The following is a 24,933-nucleotide window of genomic DNA, read 5'->3' on the forward strand; positions in this document are numbered from 1 at the left end:
CTCTATTCTCCCCACCCCCCACCAAAAAAAGCCAAAGTCTTACTCATCTTTTGCTTCCTATGGTTCTGAAAATAAAAGCTCCAAATAGGCAGCATGGTTTGCAAAGCCCTATATGATCCAGCCCCTGGCCTGGTCACTTGTGAAACTTTGTCTTACCCCACTTTGCACCTGCATTCTGGGATCCATCCCACAGCAGACCCTCCATCTCAGACATCTCGTAACTCTGCCTTCACCACTTTAATTCTTTTGATTTTTCAAGTCTTTAACAAAATATCACTTCCTCAGGGAAAAACTTCTCCTATCTGCCAGATGAGACCAAGAACCCCATTAATAAGTTCACATGGCACCCTAGAACTTTCCTCCAGAGCAATTATGTATTCCTGTGATTATTTTAATTTACATTTGTCTTCATCTCAGGATTGTGAATTCCCTGAAGGCGAGAATTTGATGTTTTGCTTACCACCGGATCCCTCGCAAATGGCACAGTGCCTGACATCTCCCTAGGCATTTTCTGACTGTTCAATCTAAAACACCCATTTCTCTGCCATTCATCTCTCTAAAGTCTCTCGATTGTTTTTCTTCAAAGCAGTCATCATTATTTGTGTGTGCACGTGTGTGAGTGTGTGGAAGTAATGTGTGTGTATGTAAACACATATGCATATATATGGGTATATGTAGAAGTAGGTGATTGGGTGTGTGCGTGCATAGTTTCTTTACTTGTTACTGTCTGTTTTCCCCAATAGAATGTTAACTCCAAAAAGCAGAAACTTTGTCTTCTTGTGTACTGCTGCATCCCTACCTCATACCTGGCACGTAACAGGTCCTTAGTTTGGTAGAAATATGAATACACGAATAGCAAGTGCTCAAGAAATGAATACCAGAAGTTCCTTGTGCAAAAATTAAGATGAATGATATACTCCACTGAGAAAGAGATGCTCCAGTGATAAACTTTTCTTTTGGAAAAACTTTTATTTACTATCTTCCCAGAATGACACTGACAGTTTTAATTCATTTTCCCGTACGTCATTAAACAACAAAGGGTTTATATTTAGTTTACTTTACTTTTACTTTAAATTCGTTGTTCAACAAAGTTCAGTCAGATTCTTCAGCCACAATCTTTAGTGAAGCTATTTGGGGTTTGATAGGGAAAAATTCATAAAATTCACAGACTCAGAGTCTTTGGAATCAGACAGTTTGGGGATCCAACAGACCTGAATTTGAATCTCATCTTCAACATTTATCAGTGGTATAACTTTGGAAAGCCACATAGCTTCTCTCAGTCAAAATTTTCCATGAAAGCATGTGATTTCCATGGTCAGTTTGGTGATAGGACTGACTGTAGTTTTAAACGCTTAGTACATATTTATAATCAGTAAATGATACCTGTGTATTGTTCATATCGATCCCCAAGTCTCTGTGACATGAAGGAAGAAACTGAGGCCACAAGAATTGAGAATTTCTCAAGCCATCCCTTCCCCCAAGACCAGGTGATAGAAATCAGAAGGCCTTACATTTAAACATTATATAGCCTTCATTTGATCAGGGAACTTTTTTTTTTTAGTGAAAACTCACATTGAACTCACAATATTTTTCCCCTTTTTTTAAGGGGTGGGAGGAGCAGGGGACAGAGAGAGAGAGAGAGACTCTTAAGCAGGCTCTGTGCCCAGTGTGGACCCAGGCACGGGGCTCAATCTCATGACCCTGAGAACATGACCTGAGCTGAAATCAGGAGTCAATCACTTAACCAACTGCTCCCCGTCCCCATCATGGACTTACATTGTTTCCTAAGGATGGCCAGAGACTCCATTACATCCTTGCACTAATTGAGGTTCCCTATACCCAAGAGTTACAACTGAGGAATTTCCTGTTCCAACATAAGAGAGACTCAACCCAATGAAAGAATCTGGTTGACAAATGTGATGGAAAGTATTTTTCCCGACACCAGATTTTTAGGAATCCTTTTCTTTCCTCCTTTCTAGGGCATAAAAGAAAAATTAGAACTATGGGCTCCCTGAAAATCTTTCATTTTATAAGCATCATGTTCTTTAATTATACCAAAATCATTTGCTTATGACAAACAATTCACTATAATGTAATTCTGATGAGCTTTAGGTTCGATATCACATCCAGACAAGAGTTATTCCAAACACAGGGATGAGTAAATTTTACAATAAGTAAAACTGAGGCATGAGTTAAAGAAAACAACAAACGCAAATGAATTGCATAGTGCCATGACAGTGCTTCATATGGCAAGACAGGATTTAAGGAGATTTTCTCAAAGTGGGATATAGAAATTGAGTGTATTGAATGTTTGGATGATTCATTTTCCGTGTAAATTTAATCAGTGAATAATAAAACAGAGGGAACTAGAAGTACTCACTGTTCAAAGTTACTGAAGATGGGGTGGGTCAGCAGCAATACATAACTAACTGGTTTCCCAGTGAATTAGAAGTGGAGAATATATGCCTAAAATTCCTTCCTTACTGGGAAGATCTGATTTTCCCTCTTAATATGTTCAACTAGGCTGTGCCTACAGATTGTCCTTTATTTTAGCTTCAGCTTATCCATGACTCAAACTCATCTCCATTTTACCCTCATATAGGAATCTTGCCATATTACCATAACATTTTATTCTGAACCTGCTATAAAGGCAATTAGTCATTCATTATAACACAAAAATTCAAAATTGGTTGCAATTATGTTTTCTGAATCAAAACCATACCCTTTGATGTGGATAATTTAAGGTTCTATATTTAAAATGCATTGAATGAGTCATAAGGGTAAATAAGAAGACCCTCCCTTAAACTAGCATTCGTATCTCCTGCATGTGAAAAATTTAATGGATAATTTCTACCTACGACAAATTTATTTTTGTGGTGGAGAATTTTAAAGAATGGATTTAATTAGCTGTAACTATGCTCAGAAGCATAATTTGAAGTGCTGTTGAATGAATGAGGAAAGTATTTTCAAGAATAGAAAAAAAACCCTCTTAAAGTTCCCTTTTCTTCATTACTCAGCAAACGTTTATTAAGCACCCACAGTTTGTCAGGCAATGCACAATGTAATGATAACCTAACCTGGCATCGTTCTACTCTAGCTCTGGTACTTAATTGAATGAGTTCATCTCTTTGGCTATCCATTCACAGTATGTGAGGAAAGACTATAGAAATTAAATGAATGAGTCAGTCTGAAAAAAAAATGGATGTGGCTATTTAGGTTTCCTTTTGTTCTACGTGTTAAAGCAGGTTACTAGCTAACTACCTTTTCTATTTCTTCAGGGATCCAGGAATTTAAAAAGAATCTTATATCATTCAGGCAGTGAACTATATGCTTAATCATGAGTTTCTAAATGTTTATAGAGGTGAGGACAGCAATTTACAAGATTCTACGGATATGGAAAGGAAAAACAGCAGAGTAAATTTAGGCAGATAAGGAGAAATGGACTTTGAGGAATAGTTTCCATTCAAAAAGTAATTTTAGACTTAATAATATAGAACAGGTTCAGCATTTTAGAGCTGGACCTTAGAGCTTGTCTAGGCCATTGGTTTCTAACCTTCTGCATTAGTCACTGGATTTTAAATCTCCCTAGAGATTCTAATCCATTTGGTCTGGAAGGGATTAGGAGAGGATGCAGGCATGCATATATTTGTAAAGGTTCCCCAACAGTCAAAGCTGAGACCCACAGATCTAATCCAGCCTTGACATTTTTGGTATGAGGTCCATGAGGCCTTTATTTAATTAATTCATTTATTTCTTTTTAGGTACGCTCCATGCCCAGTGTAGAGCCCAACATGGAGCTTGAACTTACAACCCTAAGAGGAGACCTGAGCTGAGCTCAAGAGTCAGATGCTTAACTGACTGAGCCACCCAGGTGCCCTCCTGAGGTCATTAAAGAATAAATAGCTTGCTTAAAATCAACATAGCTTCCAGCCCTTGGAGCCTGACCTAGAACCCAAATATCCAAATTCCTAGTCTGTATCTCTGTTTACTAAATCAACTGGCACTGTTTCTTACTTCTCTCACTCAGTAGTTGAGATCTAATTACCAGTTAGTAATAGAAAGTCCAAGACAGTCCATGTGACTCACAAATCCCCTGTGTGCTTCCTTTCTTGCTAAGTACTGAATAAGTCATCTGATAACACTATAATGATTAATACATCTCTTTATTCTATATTTTTAAATACTTCACTTATTTAAAACTTTTACATCTATGAAATATATCATTCATATTTCAAGGCAAAGAAAACAGATTCAATATTAGAATCTGAGTCCAATTAAAGTCTCCCTTATTGAGTTTATATAGCTGGACACATGAAAGTATTCTAATGCCAGGCTGGGTTTTCTTAGCCAGCTTCCTTATATGATAATGTTTTTAAGTTGAACACTTACACTAGGTTCTGAAAGCTCCATGCAAGTAGGGCTCTTGTCCAACTTCATCAACTGTTACTGAGTACCTAGCAAAATGCCTGCCATAGACTCAACACTCAATAATTCATTGTTGCATGAAAAATTCTTTACTACATTTTTTTTAAGGAATGAGACAGAGTGTCCTGAACCAACTTGTGTAGAACGATCCCATACAGGGTGCCTGGGTGGCTCGGTCAGTTAAGCGTCTGCCTTCAGCTCAGGTCATGATCCCCAGGGTCTTGGGATTGAGCCCCGCATCAGGCTCTTTGCTCTGCAGGGATCCTACTTCTCCGTTTCCCTCTGCCTGCCACTCACAATGCTTGTGTGTGCTCTCTCTCTCTCTCTGTCAAATAAATAAGCAAAATCTTAAAAAAAAGAGCAATCCCATATAAATAAAAGTACTGGGGAGATGATTTTATAAGGAGTAGTTTTACAGTTACTTTATTATAAGAGCTTTTACCTGATTTTCCTGACATAAATTTGTCCTTGTTATACCATTTGGATTACAGTTGGGCTCTCATTCATATTATGTTAAAAGTATTTCATTCACTTTATCTTTTACATGTGGTTGAAAGCACAACTGATGTGCAATAAACATTGATGAAATAAAATTCATACCATGTTTTCTTGTGTTTTGGGAAATATAAACGTTGTTATTATTTGGCAAAATAAAGACTGCAGTGTCTTTCATGACTCACAGGGGTTGAACAGTATTGTGGAAGGCAGTGAACTCATCTCAAAAGAAGATTTAATCAATGACTATTTAGAACTAAATTTTAATTTTTATTATTTATTTGAGAGAGAGAAAGAGAGAGAGAGAGAGAAAGAGAGAGAAACAAAGTGAGAGCACAAGTGAGTGGGGGGAAAGGGCAGAATCAGAGAATCTCAAGCCAACTCCACGCTGAGCCAGGCTTGATATGGGGCTCCATCTCATGACCCATGAGATTATGACCTGAGTCAAAACCAAGAGTTGGTCATTTAACCAACTGAGCCACTCAGATGCCCCTAGGACTAAATTTTTATTCAGCAGGTCATTTCAATCTTACCTTTTCAACTCCACCCTTTTGACTTAATCACACGCTGAGATTCTATACATCCAACTCTACTAAGGCTATTGGCACTTTACCCTGAGGTGACAGTTTTTCAGTCTTTTCACTAATTCATAAAGAAACAATCAACATAAGATATCATTGACAACTGTTAAGATGACACATGTTTAAATATGGTAGAGATAAATAACAAAAGAATCAATGTTAAAAACACTAGAAAACAAGTGTTGGTGAGTGTGTGGAGAAAAAGGAACCCTTGTGCACTGTTGGTTGGAATGCAAAGTGGTGCAGTCACTGTAGAAAACAGCATGGGGGTTCCTCAAAAAGATAAAAATAGAATTACCATATGATCCAGCAATCACACTACTAGGCATGTACCCAAAGAATACAAAAACACTAATTCAAAGGAATACATGCATGCTGATGTTTATAGCAGCATTGTTAACAATAGCCAAGTTATGGAAGCAACTAAAGTGTCCATTGATAGATGAATGGATAAAGAAGACGTGATACATACATACACACACACACACACACACACACACACACACAATGGAACATTACTTGGCCATAAAAAAGAATGAACTCTTGCCAATTGCAACAACATGGATGGAGCTAGAAAGTATAATGCTAAGTGAGTAAATCAGAGAAAGACAAATAACACATAATTTGACTCATGTGGAATTTAAGAGACAAAACACATGAGTGAAGGGAAAAAAGAGAGACATACCAAGAAACAGACTTTACCATAGAGAACAAACTGATGGTTACCAGAGGGGAGGTGGCTGAGGGGGATGGGTGAAGGTGATGAAGAGTACACTTATGATGAGCAATGAGTAATGTAGAGAATTGTTGGATCACTGTATTGCACACCTAACACTAATATAACACTGTATGCTCACAATACTGGAAATAAAAAAAAAACACTTGATTAGGATGCCTGGGTGGCTCAGTCAGTTAAGTATCTGTCTTTGGCTCAGGTCATGATCCTGGGGTCCTGGGATTGAGTTCTGCATGGGGCTCCCGCTGACCTGTGTGCTTCTCTGTCTCTCTGCTCCTTCTCTCTTTCTCTCTCTCTCTCTCATTCACACATTCTCTCAAATAAATAGTCTTTTTTTAAAAAAAAACACTTGATTAAAAAACTAGATTGCCTAAAAAAATTGCCATAAGAAAATTAGCTGTGGTAGAAATATTCAACACCATATAGTGAATGTTTAATTTTTAATATACAGCTGAGATGAACTAGAGGACTGGAAGGAAAACAGGTATACATTTAGGGAGTTAATCTTAGGTTTAACATTAACATTGAAGTCAATGTTAATGGAAGGAACTAGGCTGTGAATGGGCCACAAAATTAGAAGTTCCTAGCTCAGGGCCAGGTACACAGCAGGGATTCAGTAAATGATATTTTGAATGAATGAATGATGTGTGAGTGAATGAACAAACGGTCTTCTATATGGACATAAAGTATAATATTGGGGTTTAGAAAACAGTCCATTCAAAGTTATGGATAATAAACTAGATTTTGGGAAAGTCCGTGCTGAATATAATGTATTTCTGTTTGTTAATTAAAATGACCACAGAGTTGTTATTCTTACTCTTAATTTCTCAGCCTGAAAGTTAATGAACTGAATCTGTTCCATGAATAATTGAGTTGAACTTGAAAGAGAACTCCACATTCCAAAAGCCTCCCACACTACCAGTTAACTGTGATTTATCCTTTTACTTCTGAAGAATTTTAAGCATCTTCCATCTGATTTGACTGACAACCAATCTGTGCTTTCTCTGTCTTTATTCTCCCAGGAAGAAGATGTTACTCGTGAAAGTCGTTTTAATTTCAGTGGTTATGGGATGGGTCACTGCCTCCAAGTGAAAGATGGAACAGCTGTCAAGGCCACACCTGCCAACCCGCTCCCACAACCCCCAAAAGATGCAGATGCCATCAAGAAGAAGTTTGTGGACCGGGCAAAAAGGATTGACACGATATCTCGAGCTGCCTTCCCATTGGCCTTCCTCATTTTCAACATCTTTTACTGGATCACATACAAGATCATTCGGCATGAAGATGTCCACAAGAAATAGATCTGCCCTTCAGACCCTGGACTTTCTTGCCTAACTGTTGTGCTTGTAAATACACAGTGAAATTGTCTTTATATCATGTTGACAGAGGAGGAGGCTGGGGGAGGGGGGGCGGGAAGATCATGAGGGCAGGTTTCCTGGCACCTATATGAATAAAGATAAGTTATCTGGGCAATGAAAGAAAATGTTTGCACAAAATTAAAGTGTTGCAGAATCATGTGAGCATAATTCCCTTCATAGTCTTTAGCATTGTTCTTTCAGATGATGTATTAATTAGACATGATATGCAAGGTCAAGTTCTTGAAAGCTATTTGTCTTTGGTTTGGTTTGGTTTTGACTAATTCTGGTACAGAAAAGTTAGCTTAAACCACACACACACACACACACACACACACACACACGGAAAATGCTTACCATCTGACCATAGTGACTAGCCTATAGTGAGTCAAGGACCAAACTTTTTCAGGAAAATGCTGCCTCGTTTTTAAAACAAGTACTCTGAGCTACGTTCTTTACAATGTCTGTAATTAGTGTTTCACCTGAGAAATCCTTTTGTGGGTCGTAAATTATTTCTACTTATTGAGAAAACAACAACAAAAAATAAACACCAACCACAAAAAACAGATTTCTACTTTACTGTCCGTGTAGGTGTGCAATTTAATATTATTTTTCTTTCCTAAATGTAATTTGGGGGTTTAAATTGTGTGTTGTGTAATTGATTTGATAGTATACCCTCTTAAAAATAAATGCCCATTTTGTTTTAGATCCCAATCAGCACACTGTATTTTTTTCGCTATATTTACGTGTGACTTTAACTGCTCAAGTGTGACTTAGTCATTGCAACCTCTCAGCCACAGTATTTATGGAGATGGTGTGTCCTGAATGGTGTAGCTCATATTAGCTTGAACTTTCCATTTCCGCTCTCATTGTAGGTGTAACTACTAGTCCTGATGTCAAATGACCCATGATTTCTACTGTTAATCAAGTGAATATCGTTTTAAATATCCTTAACTAATTTAAAGAATTTTAAAATTGTACTGTGATTTTCATAACCCGTTGCCTTTTTGGTACCAGAGCTACGTGGTTTGAATCCTGGCTACATGTTTTAAGTAAGAAAAAAAAAAAAAGACGTATTTTTGCTTACTCAGATAAAAGACAACCTGTAAAAATATAATGAAAAAATTAAATTTTACATGTGCTGTAAAAGGGATTATTAAAAAATATTTGTTCAATTTCAATAAAGCTAAGTGTGCCACAAAACTTCCCTAAGAGTCTTTCCATTTTTGCACTACAATGTAAGTAACTTAAATGACAATGGTAACTTGGATTTTTGTTTCTGGTCTTTCTCATAAGCTTAGAGCACTTACATCTATTATGTTATGTCCTAATAGAATAGTAGCTTATAATGTCCCTAGGAAGAAAGAAAAAATACTATTCTCATTGTAGAAACAGAAATGGGGATGTGAACTACTGGTAGTCACTGTGGGCCAAATGTAATACTGGATACCTCATATAAGCTCTGAAAAAGTTCCAAGAGCACTGAGGAATCATGAAACATCAAAATGAAAATAAATTTAAAAGAATAACTTGTCTACCTAGCCATCCTGATTTTTGTCAGGAATGGAGTTCTAAGATGAAAAAAAAATTCTGAAAATCTCAGTGAAGTAAAAATAATTCACCTTAACCCTTATAGATTTTCCTTAACTAAAGATATCCATCATAATATTTTCAGATAAGATGCAGATTCATAAGATGATTTTATGGCCTTTTAAACCAATTCAAATATTGAATCACTTCCATAGAGAGAAATATTGTAGAACAGCTAAAAACAGGAATTTTGCAGATAGAAAGACTAGCTTGGCCACCTATCAACATTGTGATCTTGGGTAAGTTACCTGAGCTGTTTCATAGAGTTTTAAGAGGGGTAAACTGAGAAAAATGCAAGTAAAGCTCAGTGTCTAACACACAGTGGATTTCCAATAACTAATAGATAATAAAATTATTATTATCATGAATAGTATTGGTTATCCACTGGGAAAGAAGCTTCATAATTCCTCACCTTGGCAAGATTAATACTATGTTTGTTTGTTTTTTATCATTCCTAAAACATGTCCTATTGTTCATTCCTTTCCAAACAAATAAGGCAAAGTATTGGATTCGTCTCATTTCTCATTTCACTGAAAAATAGTAAACTTAGGCTAAAATGCCTTCCAAACATGGGCCTTTCTCTATAAGTGTCCTAGGAAGAGCCCTGATGTTGTGGGGAAGCACTTTGGGGGATAATCCTAAACTAAATGATTATGTCTAATCAATGTGTGTACCATATAATTTTGGGGGTGTGTGGTCCCCACATCAGACAATTTTAAGAAGATTCACCTCTAAACATATCTGCCAGCTACTCAAGCAGGCAAAGACATCCTGGATGGCAAGAGGGATTCTTGACTTATCTCTGATTCTAGTCTACATTCAGTGGAAAGAATTCTTCAGTGCACTGATTTGAGTTATATAAATAAGATAAAATCTCAGGGAAAAGATTTTTGAGTGCTGCATACGCTGGAAAAATAGGTAATTCCCCTATAATGTTATTGGATATTTCATTTAGGACATTTTTCTTTCACAATGGTATTCGAAGAAAAATAGTTCATGAATAAAATCATGGATCCGAGGGAAGAGAACTTACCAGTTTTCACTGGCTTGGAAGTTTCTGGAAGAAAGTGGCTATGTTTTCATGGGTTCTCTGTATTGCCTGCCAAAGCTCAAATGCCCAATGAATATTATTACTATAGCTAGGAAAAAGTTGGTGAGGGAGGATATGCTGTGCCTATTGACAAAGTTATATAAGTTTTTCCCAACAAAGCAATGACATGAAGAAACCAACTACTGCTACCATTTTTCAGATGATGGATTATCGGGAGAGTTGTCTTTTAAACATTTTTCAATTCCTGCCACTCAGTATTAACAACAGATCGAGATGACTTAAGGCTTAAGACTCTTTATGGCATTCTCAAACACCTTGGCCCCAAACAGATGCTACAAACCAGACTTGCTGTAGATTTTTAAAAATCCTTCCAGTGTTAGCATTAAGCTCCTCATCTGTGCTGCTGAACAGAACTGCCAAATTCTGAAACCAAATTTTCCAATACAGATTAAGTGAGTATCATTTTACGATACGCTTAGTCAATTAATATAAGAAAGTCTGTCCAAAACACAGCACAAAATCCCATATCATAAGATTCACAGTTTTGGGTAAAAATATTTTGAGAATTTTAAAAAATGTATGCATTTCTTAGTTTAAGCCCAAAGCCAATTTGCAGAATGAGTATGTGTCATGTGTCTGCCAGATATATTTTTTTAATCTTTCAGCCTCTGCTTTAAATTTTTTATTTTCACCAATTTGGGTTTTCTCAAGTATAATTTAAATGATTCAAGTAATGCATGCTTTTCCTAGATCACAAAGAACTAAAGATAACAACACAACTTCATACTCATATAGTACTTTGAACATATCAAAATGTTTTGATGTTCACAACAGCATTTAATTCAACAATTATCCAAGGTGGCCAGATCACAAAGAATCAATATCCATCCTTTGGTCAATAGATAAACAGAAGTTCCATGGGTTAAATGCCTCACTCAAAGCCACCTGTCATATTCGAGGTTGAATATCCAGCATAATTTGTTTCCTAACTCCTCATGCTGTATCTGCTCACTATATACACCATGTTTAGGAAAATAAAAACCGAGAAAGTAAAAAGCCATGGTACCTCTGACTCACTCTCAAGGATGACAAAATAATTTGGTAAAGGAAGGTACACAATAGAAGATTTCTGTTGAAAATGCCTAGAAAAATAGCTCAAATACTGTACACAGCATTAAGGATATCCTCACAGAGAGTAATATCTTATGTGATCGATGGCCAAAGAGATACTGGAGGTGAAAAAAGATGAACAGAACTCAATTTAGGAGGTGTTTCTTTCCATTCTTGAAAGAGAGAAAATGACCTTCACATTGTCACACATGCCCCCACATAAGAAAAAATGTGATATTCCTACTTTGGTGCAAACACATTTTAAAAATAACAAGTATTTCACATATGAGTGAAACCATGTGATAATTGTCTTTCTCTGATTGATTTATTTCACTCACTGGAGGTACCTCCAGTTCCATCCATAAAGTGGAGGTGGGTGGGGGGATAGGATAACTGGGTGATGGGCATTAAGGAGGGCACATGATGAGATAAGCACTAGGTGTTATACTATATGTTGGCAAATTGAATTTAAATAAAATAAAAAATAAATAAAAATAATAAGTAATATAGGGGTGCCTGGTGGCTCAGTCTGTTAAGCATCCGACTCTTGATTTTGGCTCAGGTCATGATCTCAGGGTCGTGGGATTGGCCCTGTGTTGGGCTCTGTGCTCAGCATAGAGTCTGCTTGAGATTCTCTGCTGCCTCTGCCTCTCCCCCTGCTTACACACTCTCTCAAAATAAATAAATAAAATCCTAAAAAAATATAACAAGTAATATAGTTTCCCTCAAGCTGAAGGTAGTGTGTATGTGATGCGTTTAGGCCAGGAGCCAGCATTTAGATAATTACATTATCACCTTGACACAAATGATTCATAAATAGGTGAACGTGTCTTTAAAAAGGAGAGCAAAGCTCTGGGGTGCTTTTCTGAGGTGTGTACAACACTGGCCTTCTTCCAGGCATACTGGCAGGTGCCTGAACATACTTCTGCTTCAGAGATTTGTGTTTGTTATTTCCTCTGCCTGGCACCCTCTTTCCTTAGACCAGGAGTTACTAAACTTTAAGGGCGGACAGTAAATCGTTTAGGCTTTGCAAACCATACAGTCTCTGCTGCTACTATTCAACTCTGCTGTTGTGGTATGAAAGCAGTCATAGACAATATGTCAACAAATGAGTGTAGCTGTGTCCCAATAATACTTTATTTATAAAAGCAGGTGGCAGGCCAGATTTGTCCCATGGACAGTACTTTACCAACACCTGCTCTAGATACATACAGGGCTTACTCATTTAATTCAGGCCTCAGCTTGAATGTCTTCTTATCAAGAAGCCTTGTCTGACTACCCTATATAAACGAGTACCCTCCAACCATTATACTCTATTTCTCATTCATGCCTTTTGTTTTGCATAGCACTTGCCACTTCCCAATTGATGCTTTTATGTGTTTTAGGCATGCACAGAAATATGCATGGACACGTGCACACACACACTTGAAGGGCAGTTTCATGTGAGAAAGTAGAAACACGGGTTCACTGTTGTATTCCCTAATTCTAGATCTGTGCTTGGCACTTAGTAGGTGTCTAATCAATATAGTATTTGTTGATTGAATACTGAATAGTTAATACTTATTAAGGAGTTAATTGAGTATTTACACAGGAGGCTTGGAGATAGAAGTAAGCAACCCAATACCAGCCAGTTGGATAAAAATTGCTGTCAAAATTCAAGCAGGTTTTGGGTTTGTAACAATGAAGAAATTGTATTAGATCAGCATTTTCCAAAGTGAGTTCTGAAAAACCCTATCTACACACCCTTAAGGGTCTGGGATATTAGCTATCCTGCCCGGATTGAGTTTTTGTACTTTCACATGGACTTTTACCAGAAGATGGGGGCCTTCTAAGACATGGGGTTTCTCAGGCATTTCAAACATATTTCCCTTCACCTCCATTAATGTAGTAGCAACTCAATTTCCCCTTGATAGTCAGAATGGATCACCCCAGTTAGTACAGTAACCCCCTTCTTTGTCTGCTGGCATGAGGAGCCCAAAGTGCCAGGTAGCAGTCTCAACTTCCAGGTCCATTTTTGTGTCACTTAGAGGAAGCAGAGGCAGAGATTCCAGAAAATGTTGTAGACTTGAGGCTTTGTGGCTAAATATTCTTAAAGCATAATTTTCAAAAAGATAAAATCATGACTCTCCAGCAAATATAAAATTAACGCATGTCAAAAGTTATACTTAATAACTGATTAAAAAAACAGTAAGATTTTAAAACCAGTCCAGGGGATCCCTGGGTGGCGCAGCGGTTTGGCGCCTGCCTTTGGCCCAGGGCGCGATCCTGGAGACCCGGGATCGAATCCCACATTGGGCTCCCGGTGCATGGAGTCTGCTTCTCCCTCTGCCTATGTCTCTGCCTCTCTCTCTCTCTGTGACTATCATAAATTAATAAAAATTTTAAAAAATAAATAAATAAAACCAGTCCAAAGCGCATTTGAGAAGTTAGGTATTTACAAGCAATACCAGGATAAGTTTCCAGAGTTAGACACAAAACTGGTTGATGTCCAGGGCACCTGAGTGGCTCAGTGTTTGAGTGTCTGCCTTAAGCTCAGGTCATGATCAAGTCTCACATCGGGCTCCTCACAAGGAGCCTACTTCTCCCTCTGCCTATGCCTCTGCCTCTCTCTGTGTGTCTCTCATAAATAAATAAATAAAAGTCTTGTTTAAAAAACTGGTTCATGTCCAACAGGTCCACAGCCAGTAACCTTTGGGATTATTTCTTCTTTAGACAGAAATCATTTGCATTTCTGTTGGACAAAATTCGACAATTTCACCTCTGTCTCCATGGAGTGGTAAAATAGGCCAGACAATACAATGTCAGGCCCAGCACTGCACTGAAAGAGCACCTGCAACCTTTGTTTTGCCTATTTCCAAGTTGCAGGTAATTTTTCTGACAGATCACAATTCAAATTCAATGCTTAACTGTTATTTAACTATTAATATCATACCTTAACAGGACCAAGACCCAGAGCATTAAAGTGACATGCTCTATATCACACAGCATGTTAATATAACTTTGGGCTCAGAAACCAAAATCCCCTGAATTTTATCCTGGTTCCTTTCTAAGTACTCCCATGAGCTTTTTTCCATATATCCCTGGTAGAGAAAGCTAGAAAGGGCAGTTTCTCTCCTTTATATTACTCTACTTCCACATGATTATTTGCCCATTCTTCCTGAAGGGCAGGTGGCATAGTTATAAAGGCACAGTTTGTGGAATCAGATCTGAGTTTAAATTCTCCCTGTCTCATATTTGTAAGGTGTCCTTGGGCAAAGCTTTATGTCCTAGCACTAAAGATATTATAAAATAGAATATAATAATGTCTACCTCATACTATTGTAGGTAAGGACTATATTGGTATCTGCCACTTACTGGATAGTGAGTAAATATTAGTTGTCCTTTCCTACCCACCTTTAATTAATGTTTTATTTCACTAATGATGTCATTCTGAACCTATCACCTATGAATAGAGTCTATTCTTCTGTAGTCTATTGTAACTATTATAATTTCATTTAAAATTTTTCTATTGTGATTTTAAATTATCATCTAAATATCAATAGCTGACAAGTGAAAAGTAAATATAAGAAAACCATATTGAGAGACAGTCTGAACAAACTTCCTTAGTAAAAGGGGACAACAGAGTTTTTATTGTTTCACTTCGGCCTAATACAGAAAGGAAAAACATTTTCCTGATTTAAGCGATGAACAAAGTTTAAATTGGCATAATCGGGTCAGTAGGAGGAAGCTGTTAGGAGCACTTTTACTGTATACAACTAACACATGTGCAGCATCAGTACAGTTTACAAATCAGCTGCACCTCAACTCTGCCAGATTATCCTGTGATCATAGGAACCGTGGCCTTGGGCAACTTTCTCCCATAGCCTCGGTTTATTCTCTTGTAATGTCATAAAGAAAAATAATGGCTTCCCATGAGAAAGCCTCGAAAGGAGCAGGCCTGCAGTGCATGATAACCATCACCACCATCACCATCATCATTTTATGGATAAGGAAACTGAAAGCTAGCACAGTTAAGGAACTGGTTACTGTCACAGAGGAAAACCCAGCCATCAGAGGACTAGCTATGTGTATCTAGGCAATACCCGGAGAATGAGGATGATGATATTTGCCGCATCTACACACCTTTCAAGGCTGCTGTAAGAAGATAAAACTACGAATGTCAAAGATATCCAAAAGCTGTTTTATTGAAGAGGAAAGCAGGGCACAGGGTGGTAAAGTAACTTGCAGAGGGCACACAGCTAATAAAATGTCACAGCCAGAATTTAAACTCAGTCCGTCTTTCCACACAATCCATGCTCTTCACTACCATGGTATATTGCTTCTTCGATATAAAAATTATCATATTGGATATATACTTAAATACAGTTGTATATATACAACTATCATGTTGGATACATAAAATATACATTTGACATATTTATTTTTAGTAGATTTTATTGTATCATTTTAAATTATTCATTTCCTTATCCATTTCCCCTATGAAACTTTTAAGGGCACTATATTAGTTTCCTAGGGCTGTTGTCACAAATTATCACAACCTGGTGGCTTAAAACAACAGAAAAGTATTCTCTCACAGCTCTGGTGGCTGGAAACATGAAATCGAGGTGTCAACAGAGCTATGTTTCCTCTGAAGGCTCTAGAGGAGCATCCTTCCTTGCTTCTTCTTGGCTTCTGCTGGGGGCTGGCAGTCCTGGGCATTTTTTGGCTTGTAGCTGCATCACTCCAATCTCTGCCTCCATCTTCACATGACCTTCTTCTCTCTGTGTGTCTGTCTACAGATCTCCCTCTCCTTATAAGGACACCTCATAAGGCCCATCTTCATCCAGTATGACGTCAACTTAACTAATTATATTTGTAAAGATCCTATTTCCAAATAAGGTCCATTCTGAGGTTCTAAGTGGACATGAACTTTGGCAGAACAGTATTCAGCCCAGTACAGGCACCAATTGTGTCTAATTTTGTACAGCCTTCCAGGCATATGGCTCAGTGTAAGGAACAAACAGATTCAGCTAGGTATCGCTTACCGGTTGAGCATAAAGGTGCTGTGATGAGATTGCCTGGGATCCCATCTTGGTTCCATCTTTACTAGCAGTGAGCCTTTGGGCAAAGGTTCCAAACTCTCTACACACTGAAGTCCTAATGTGTAAAGAGTACCTGTTTTTCAAAGTCCTAATGAGATTTAAATTAGTCAGTTCACATCAAGTGCTTAGAACAATCATTAGCTCATAACAAGTGTTCAACAAATATTACTAGCATTATTTTTTGATAACACAATATTTTTTAAATAAAATAATGAAAACAAGGAGTGTCAGCACTGGAAATAGCTTACATCCAAGCTGTTAATATTATAAAATACTTTTAGATCTGCCCTTTTTCTGTGTATTGTCTTTGTAGAGCATCCGTGAATATTCAGTTTAAAAGACAGAAAGGCTGTAGAAGTGAAGGTGAAAAGGAAAAGCTTGCCTTTCCTTCTCCCTCAGGGGAAAAAATTTCAAAAGAGCCATGGAGAAGTAGTATTATTTTTAAGAGACCATGCTAGGAAAATGGAATTGCTTTTCTGAAAGAAAGTAGATTAATACCTGGAGGGTCTAAAATGTAATTATGGTATTGATCTCAGGAAAGCCTTGGATGGATCTAATTTTTTTTATAGCTCACCAGTATCATTAAAATGGGCTCATGTGTAAGGGTGTGCAGACTGCGAAAATCTGAACATCACACATCAAAATAGGCAAAAAGGTCCTGTTACTGGATTCTGGGAGGCATCAAGGTAATATTCAATATGTGCTGTCATTGGTTCCCTCTTTCAGAAATTTTCTCAATGGCTCTGGGACTGATTTAGCAAGATGTTAATGAACCAGTGTGGCAACACTAGCTTGTGAATCAACCTGAAAGTTCTGTCTGTATCCTAGCTCCATCCAGTCTGTGGGTTGACTGAGGGGGTAAGAGGATATCAAACCTTACACTAAAAATGAACTGAGCCCCAGCCCTATGAGGAGATGACTTTTTTTTATTCCAGCCTTTTTACCTCCCAAGCTTCTTTCCCTTACAAGTTGTTCAGAATCCTGCTCAACGGTCCCCTTTCCTACCTACTCGCACAAACACACAACCCACTATTTTGCTGAAAGCTTCTGATTGCCTCTGAACCCAATAAAAGCCTGGAGACTTATAATGGGGACTCTGGATTTTTAAAGAAAGCAGTCTTTTTTTTTAAATAAAAATTTCATTTATTTATTTGAGAGAAAGAGTGAGCATGAGCAGAGGGAAGGCAAGAGGGAGAGGGAGAGAGAGAGGCAGACTCCCTGCTCAGCAGGAACCTGACATGGGGCTCCATCCCAGGACTCTGACATCATGACTTGAGCTAAAGGTAGACACTTCACCGACTGAGCCACCCAGGTATCCCTTTTAAGAAACAGTCTTAACAACAACTCATATTAAGGGGTACTTCAAATGGTCGAGGAGGAACAGCTGGAAATGCATTTGAGGCCTTTTGGACATCTCTGATTCTATGGTTACATTTTTATGAAATCATTCAGTCAAAACTCTTAGCATTTCACGTCCTTCTTCACAGAGAAACTATACCAGCTGCAGATAGTTTAAAATGCTTGGATCTTATTCTGGAATGGGAATGAGAAATGAGGCTGGAAAGAAAAGCTGGGATGAAAAGATAAAGTCACATGCCTGCTTAAAGGATCTTGGGATTTCTCTTCTAAGTAATGACACACCATTACAAGGTTTTAAACAGGGAAGAGACAGAATTGATTTTGCATTTCAGAATATAATTCTGGCTACAGAGCACAGAAGAGACAGGAGGGGGATGAAAGAGGGATGATCTCTAAAGTTTTGAAATTAAATATGCTGGTCGAAACCCGACAAGATCCATCTACTGCTGAAGTTAACTTAAGTAAAGGGGAACCTCTAGTCTGGACAAAGATGGAAACGAACCCTCCAAATGTGGATAAAATTTTTTAGCAGTTAAAATTCATCAAAATTCAACATGTCACCACCTAAAAATTCAGTGACATTTCATTTCCGGTTACAATCAAGAGTTAAATAAAATGGTAAGGTATTATCACTCTGGTTGAAAATACGGGCTTCAGCACTGGATAGGCCTGGGTTCAAGTCTCAAGTGTGTCACTGTCTGTTCCTTCCATTCCTGTTTCTTTGATGTGTTGCTTACTCTCTTAAATTCTCAGTTTCCTCGCCTACGAAGGCAATAACAAGAGCAGCACCTGATTTGCAACCCCCTTGTGAGGCTCGTGCATGGAAACTGTCAGAACCTACAACACAGGGTTTGTAGAAAGAGTCTGGTTTCCCAAACTTGGTGGTTTCTTTATGTGTGGAGGGACCTCACTAGGGTATTCCTTCTGGCTCCCTTTTGCCCCTCTCTGGACGTGGTCATGAAAAATAACTGAATCTGATTGCAGAGTTTAAAGGTGTTTTCCTGCCCTGCACCCCTGTCCCCCGGCTTCCTCTCTTTTGGGAGATGGCCAATCCTCCAAAATTGCATGTTGTGCTCTGGTCTTGCCATATATCTTCAACATAATGGAAATGTTTGCCATGGAGGAAATGTTTTCAACAATTCCCTTCAGGGAAAGCCCACAGTTCTTCAGCACGATCTGTGACTCAACAGACAAGTCTGACTAATTCTAGAGCACAGAATTTTAGAGCCTGCTCGCCCACAGATAATAAATCACATTTTCCAATATTAGTACTATTTACACTAAAAGTAACACACGTATACCACACAGAATGTGTCTTCAGTTAATGTTTCCTCAGGGAAATGCCTCTTGCCTTTTAATATCCAAACTTCACCTAAGTACTTTTCAGGGGAATGAGGGTTTTATTAAAAAATTACATTTATGCCTTAAAAATCAATACAAACTTTTAAAGAAAAGAGTGTGCGGGAAACATCTCAAGTTTCACTCCTAATACAATTGGCATTTAGAATAAATCAAGTTTAGATGGATCAGAAGGACACATAGATATTTTGAAGTGCTCCAGAGTGTCAACAAAGGGGATTTATAGCTAGAATATTGCTGGCACTAAGAAAGACATGGCTGTGGACAAAGCAACTGCTTGTTAACAACCATATTAATTATTTGGTGTCAACAAAACAATATTTTAAGCATTTTATCTCATGATATGAGTTTGTTCCTTAAATATGGACATTCTAATGTGTTTGGGTTTTGGCTGGGGGTTTTGGATTGATTTGTAATTGTATTTTTCCCCATTTAAAATAATTGTAAAAGAGCTCCTTTAACATTTTTGTGCAGAACATCTGATTTCATTAACAGAAAACCAGTGTTAAGTAAGAGGTGTTGGCATTTTGAGTCTCTTATCTGCCTCACCTATTTTTCTGATTTTTCAATTAGCTCACAACTCCGTGGAAAAAGCAGATGGCTATTTGTTGGCCTCTACTAATAAAGAGAATAAGGCAAAAGTGACGGGATGTCACTTTCAAGATCAGGTCACAAAAGACTGTGACTTCTGTCTCGCTCTTCCTGGGTCTTATTGCTTGCTTGCTCTGAAGGAGCAAGCTGCCATGTTTTAAAATGCCCTATGGAGAGGTCTATGTGGCAAGGAATTGAGGGAGTACTCTGGCCAACAACCAGCAAGGAACTGAGGCCCTCAGACCTATGAGGCCTATGAGGAACTGAATCCTGCCAACAGTCATATAAATGAGCTTGGAAACAAATCCTCCACCAGTTGAGCCTTGAGTTGATTACAGTCCTGGCCAACACTTTGATTTCAGTCTTGTAAGAGACTCTGAGCCAGGGGAACCAGCTAAGCCATGAGCAGAGTTCTAACCCACAGAAACTATGCAATAATAAATGTTTGTTGTATTAAGCCACTAAGTTTTAAGGCAATTTGTTGTGTAGCAATAGATAACTAATACAATCAGTAAACATATGCTAATGAAGGAATAAATGCATGACTTAATTATTTCCCCAAAAGCTGATTTGGAACCTTAGGTACTTACTTCCAGGAAATAGACCAAGACTTTCTGAATATGCTTGTGTTTATGGGAAAACTACATAGGGCATGTGCCCAAAATTTGGTTGGATCCCGTCAGTTTAAATCAAGCATAAATTTAGAGAATTGCTGTCTGGAAAGGAACTTTGAGGTCATTAGCCAAACACCCTCATTTTTTAGAAATGGAAACAGATTTAGAAGAGCTAAGTGACTTACTTGCCCAGGGCCATAGAATCCATGTAAGTGTCATCGACAGAACCCAGGGCTTCTGATTCCCACTACAGAACTCTTCCATGACATCCCATGACAATGTTTAGAGGACAGGAATATCAGAAAGGCTGGAATAACCCTGAATGTAGAAAGCTCAAGAAGGGCTTAGAAGAGTGAGTAGGATTAGGGAATGCATTCCACTTGAGGGGTACAGGCCAGACAAACAATGATGGGACTGTACCTCATGGGAGGGGTCCTAAGAATCAAGACCTCCATGGTTTGGTCAATCATCTTGAAACTCATATGAAAGGTGAGGATGAGGAAGCCTTGGAAAGAAAAGGTACCTACAAAGAGGAGAAGTAGGCAGAAAAAGAAAGACAAATCTTGGTAGGGGGCAAACCAAGGAAGGAACATTTGCATAAGACTTTATGGCAAGCAGCCAGAGTGAATCTGGAAATAGGAAAATGGGTGGGTAGGAAGAGATGATGGGCATAAGAATTTGGGAAACTTGCTAGTTTCATAGTCTTGAAGTGGAGGGAAAGAGGAAGTGCTTACACCTAAAGATACAGGACTCAGACCCGTGCTTAGAATGCACCAAACCCTTACGTGGGCCTTGTGGCATTTGCATTATATGAGCATATGAGCTGGCAGATAGAGTTATATAGTGTTCAGTCTACACAGCTGTACATCATAGCCCCATGATAGGCTAATAAAGCTTTGGGAATGAACATGTAAATTGAGCACACAAGACACCAACTTTAAAGAAATTCTTGAGAAATCACTGATTTCTTTAAATTACTGATTCCTCAGACCTACACTGAAGAATCTCAAATGTAATAGCCTGTCATCATGTGGTTAGTGGATGCTGTGATCATTTCCTGACTCCTGAAACAGACTCCTGACACAGACACCGGGCATCAGACAGGAGGCAAAAGGACAGTGGACTGGAGTCACAAGTCTGGCTTCTAGTCCAGCGTGACTGAACCTCTGTGCACTTCATTTTCTTCAACTGCCCAATGTAGATAATAAAAGCTGCCTGTCCTATGTCACAAAGCTTCTGTGTGGGCTGGAGTTTGAAAAGCATAAAAGAGTTGTACAAATACATGGTTATATATAAAAAGAGGTTCCACTAAATTTTCCATTGTTGCCATGAAAAAAAGCCTTCTCTTCTTTCCATAATGGCTTCCTTCACAAAGAACAAAGAAGTTCAAAGGCTGAATTACATAAAATTACATAACACTGTCACAGTACATGCAATAAATAATAGGACTGAAGATGATTCACAAAGATAATAGGATCAAAACCCTGCAAAGCAGAGCATTTAATTCCTATGATCCTGGCCAGTAAGGAGAGGTAGGGATAACTCTTCAAGGTATCTATCAGCTGTGGAAGAAGTACCAGAATGCAAATGATGAAAGCAGAAGGAAGTGGTGGGATAAACATGAAGACTTCTCTGATATATTAAAGTAATGCTAGCTGTCGTAACAAATAAGACCCCAAATCTCAGAAGCTTAACACAGTAAAACTTTATTATTCACTCATGCAAAGTCCATGTACACATGAGTGGGGGGAGAGGGAGAAGCAGACTCCCCACGGAGCAGGAAGCCTGATGCGGAGCTCAATCCCAGGACCCTGGGATCATGATTTGAGCTGAAGGCAGACGCTTAATCGAAGGAGCCACCCAGGTACCACCCACCTCCAAATGGGCATTTCTGATTGGCAGGTAGCTCTCCTCTCTTTCAGTTGATCTGGATCCCACACTCCCTTATGGCTCAGGCATCACCATGGGCTCAAAGGCCCATGCTGGATCCTCTGTATTTGTCTGTCATGCAGAAAAAAGATAGAGAAGTAGGAACACCTGCTTTCAACTACTTATCCCTAGAGAGGACACACATCACTATCATTCACATTCCTGTGGTGAGAACAGAACCTGTCATATGGTCCCACTAGATACAAATAAGATATGAAATGTAGTTCCTGGTTTGCCAGCAACAACTCCACACTATGAAAAAGCAGTTCAAACCTTTGGGGAATAGGTAGCCATCTCTTCCTTACCACAGAACAGAGAGAGAACACAGGTTTACAACATTTTGCATCCTTTCATTTTGCTAGCATTTCCATGCAATACATGCATCAAAGGTTTTTATAGCTAGAAATATTACCAATAAAACAGACAGCATTGCTTGGAAAGCCACTGCCATTTATCCTTAAATCATATGAAAATAGTCCAGCATGGTTCTAAATCAGAGATCAGAAGCTTATGGGAAGGCATTATTAAAAAAAAAAAAAAAAAAAAAGGCTTTGAAGTCAAGTCAGGCTGTTTTTTGTTTTTTTGTTTGTTTTTTGTTTTTGTTTTTTTTTTAAGTCAGGCTGGGTTTTAATCTCTGCTCCAGCCCAAACAATAATGGACCTTGCACAATTTATTTAACCTCAGTGTCTTCGGCAACAGCATAAGCTCAATAATAAGATCCTGAAAGGATTTTGTGAAGACTCATCGAGATGGTAGGGCAAGTTCTTGGCCTATAAAAGGCACTTGTAAAATAGTGCCCTCACAGCATCTACAGAAGCTGAGTGCATCTACAGAAGCTGAATACATGCATCCCTTATGTCCCAGCAATTCCACTGCCAGGTTTATACCCAATGCATATACATATTTACCCAAAGTTAAGTACCAGAATGATCAAAGAAACACTACTCATAATAGCTAAAATGGAACAATATTACATATGCCCACTAAGAATAGAATGGGCAAATAGACTCTTATATATCTTACATGCAATAAATAGTATAGTACAAGGCCATGAAAATGAACAACTACAGCCACGTGCACCAGTATGGGTGTATCTCACAGATATTAAGCAAAAGATACAAGAGAATACCTACTGTGCAATTTCATTTATATAAAGTTCCAAACAGACAAATTTCATCTGTCCCATTAGAACTCAGAATGATGGGGCAGCCCCAATGGCCCAGCGGTTTGGTGCCACCTTCAGCCCCGGGTATGATCCTGGGGACCTGGGATCGAGTCCCACGTCAGGCTCCCTGCATGGAGCCTGCTTCTCCCTCTGCCTGTGTCTCTGCCTCTCTCTCTCTCTCTCTCTCTCTCTCTCTCTCTCTCTCTCTCTCTGTGTCTGTCATGAATAAATAAATAAAATCTTTAAAAAATTTTTTTAAAGAAGTCAGAATGATGGCTACCCTTGGAAGATGCAATTGAATGGGAATAGATGTGAGAATGGCTTGTGGGAGGCAGGTGGCATTCTCTTTTGGAAGAAGAGAGGTGCTGGTTCCAGAGTAGATTCAGTTTGTGAAAATTCATTAAGCTGTACACTTACATCAATGAAAAAAGTTTTTAAAAATAGCATCCTTCCCCTGAGAGACTTCCAACGTGTTTAAACATTACTCATGAGTGCCACCAGCCTTTGGAAGGGGGAAAAAGAGTTAAAAGGAGCAGGGAGGGAGAATAGAGAGGGAGGAGAGATGGTGAGGGTAGAATAAGGCTGGAGGGTACCAAGAACCAGAGATATCTACCACTTGTCTTAAAAATGCCATTTTGTGTTATACGCCCCAAATCCCTGACAATAACAAAAGGGTCCAGGACATTTTTCCACAGTGACATAGGCCTTCTTATTTGGGCTAAGTTTTAGTGCTGCTAAAAATACAAGTCTTCCCTATGGGCAATCAACTACATGTCTTCCAGATTATAATGTGTCTTTCTATTCCATATGCCACCCTGTCATTTCTGTCATTATAATTCTTCTTTCCTGTGTCATCTTGGGGAGCTATGGTTATATGTATGTATGTGTATGGGGAAGGGGTTGATCCTTACCAATCCCAATCCATATAATCTGTATCAATTACCCTGACCACCAGTGGAAATTTCCAACACCATGATCATGTAAAAATCTTTCTCAGCTAATATTATCCCAGACAACCTAGCTTCTGCAGGGGCAACCACATAATAACTCAAGCCTGCGCTCACTATACATCCAGATGTTTAACGAGGCACCTACCTATAACCACAAATATATGTCATATGTAATTATCACATAATAACAAAAAGTCGCTAAGATGACAACACTAGAAGTCACTGATCAACACATGTGGCTTCGTTTTATAAATATTTTATAAATGCTAGCATCAGTAGGAACCTTAACAAATTACCTTTCCTTTTAATCTAGGAAGAAGATTGGGGCCAAGAACACTGAATAACTTGCTTGAAAATGTAAGGATAGTTATTGCAGAACCAAGACAAAAATCCAGATTTTCTTTTCCCTATCTAGCATAAAATGAACATTATTCCCCATGTCCCATTTCAACCATAAGCCCCAAGGTCTGACGTCTACATAAATAAGTATCTTGCCTTTTGCCCAAAACAAATGTATTAAGATAATGTTGTTAGGAAGTTTC

The 24,933-nt window shown here is 38.4% G+C and overlaps 2 protein-coding genes across 19 annotated transcripts in view; one reads left to right on the top strand and one right to left on the bottom strand.

Moving 5' to 3' along the window:
* Positions 1-7,625, top strand: part of GLRA2 (glycine receptor alpha 2) — a 173,803-nt gene extending 166,178 nt beyond the window's left edge. For all 4 annotated transcript variants that reach the window (XM_038586857.1, XM_038586858.1, XM_038586859.1 and 1 more), the window contains one exon: positions 7,260-7,625. In XM_038586857.1, coding sequence (XP_038442785.1) covers positions 7,260-7,538 — 279 coding nt within the window. In that variant the 3' untranslated portion in view covers positions 7,539-7,625. The remainder of the gene's footprint in view (positions 1-7,259) is intronic.
* FANCB (FA complementation group B) overlaps positions 1-24,933 on the bottom strand; it is a 459,601-nt gene that overhangs the window by 344,498 nt on the left and 90,170 nt on the right. The gene's annotated exons all lie outside the window — the stretch shown is intronic.

The sequence above is a fragment of the Canis lupus genome, chromosome X (assembly GCF_011100685.1).
Source record: "Canis lupus familiaris isolate Mischka breed German Shepherd chromosome X, alternate assembly UU_Cfam_GSD_1.0, whole genome shotgun sequence".
Taxonomy (NCBI): Eukaryota; Metazoa; Chordata; class Mammalia; order Carnivora; family Canidae; genus Canis; species Canis lupus.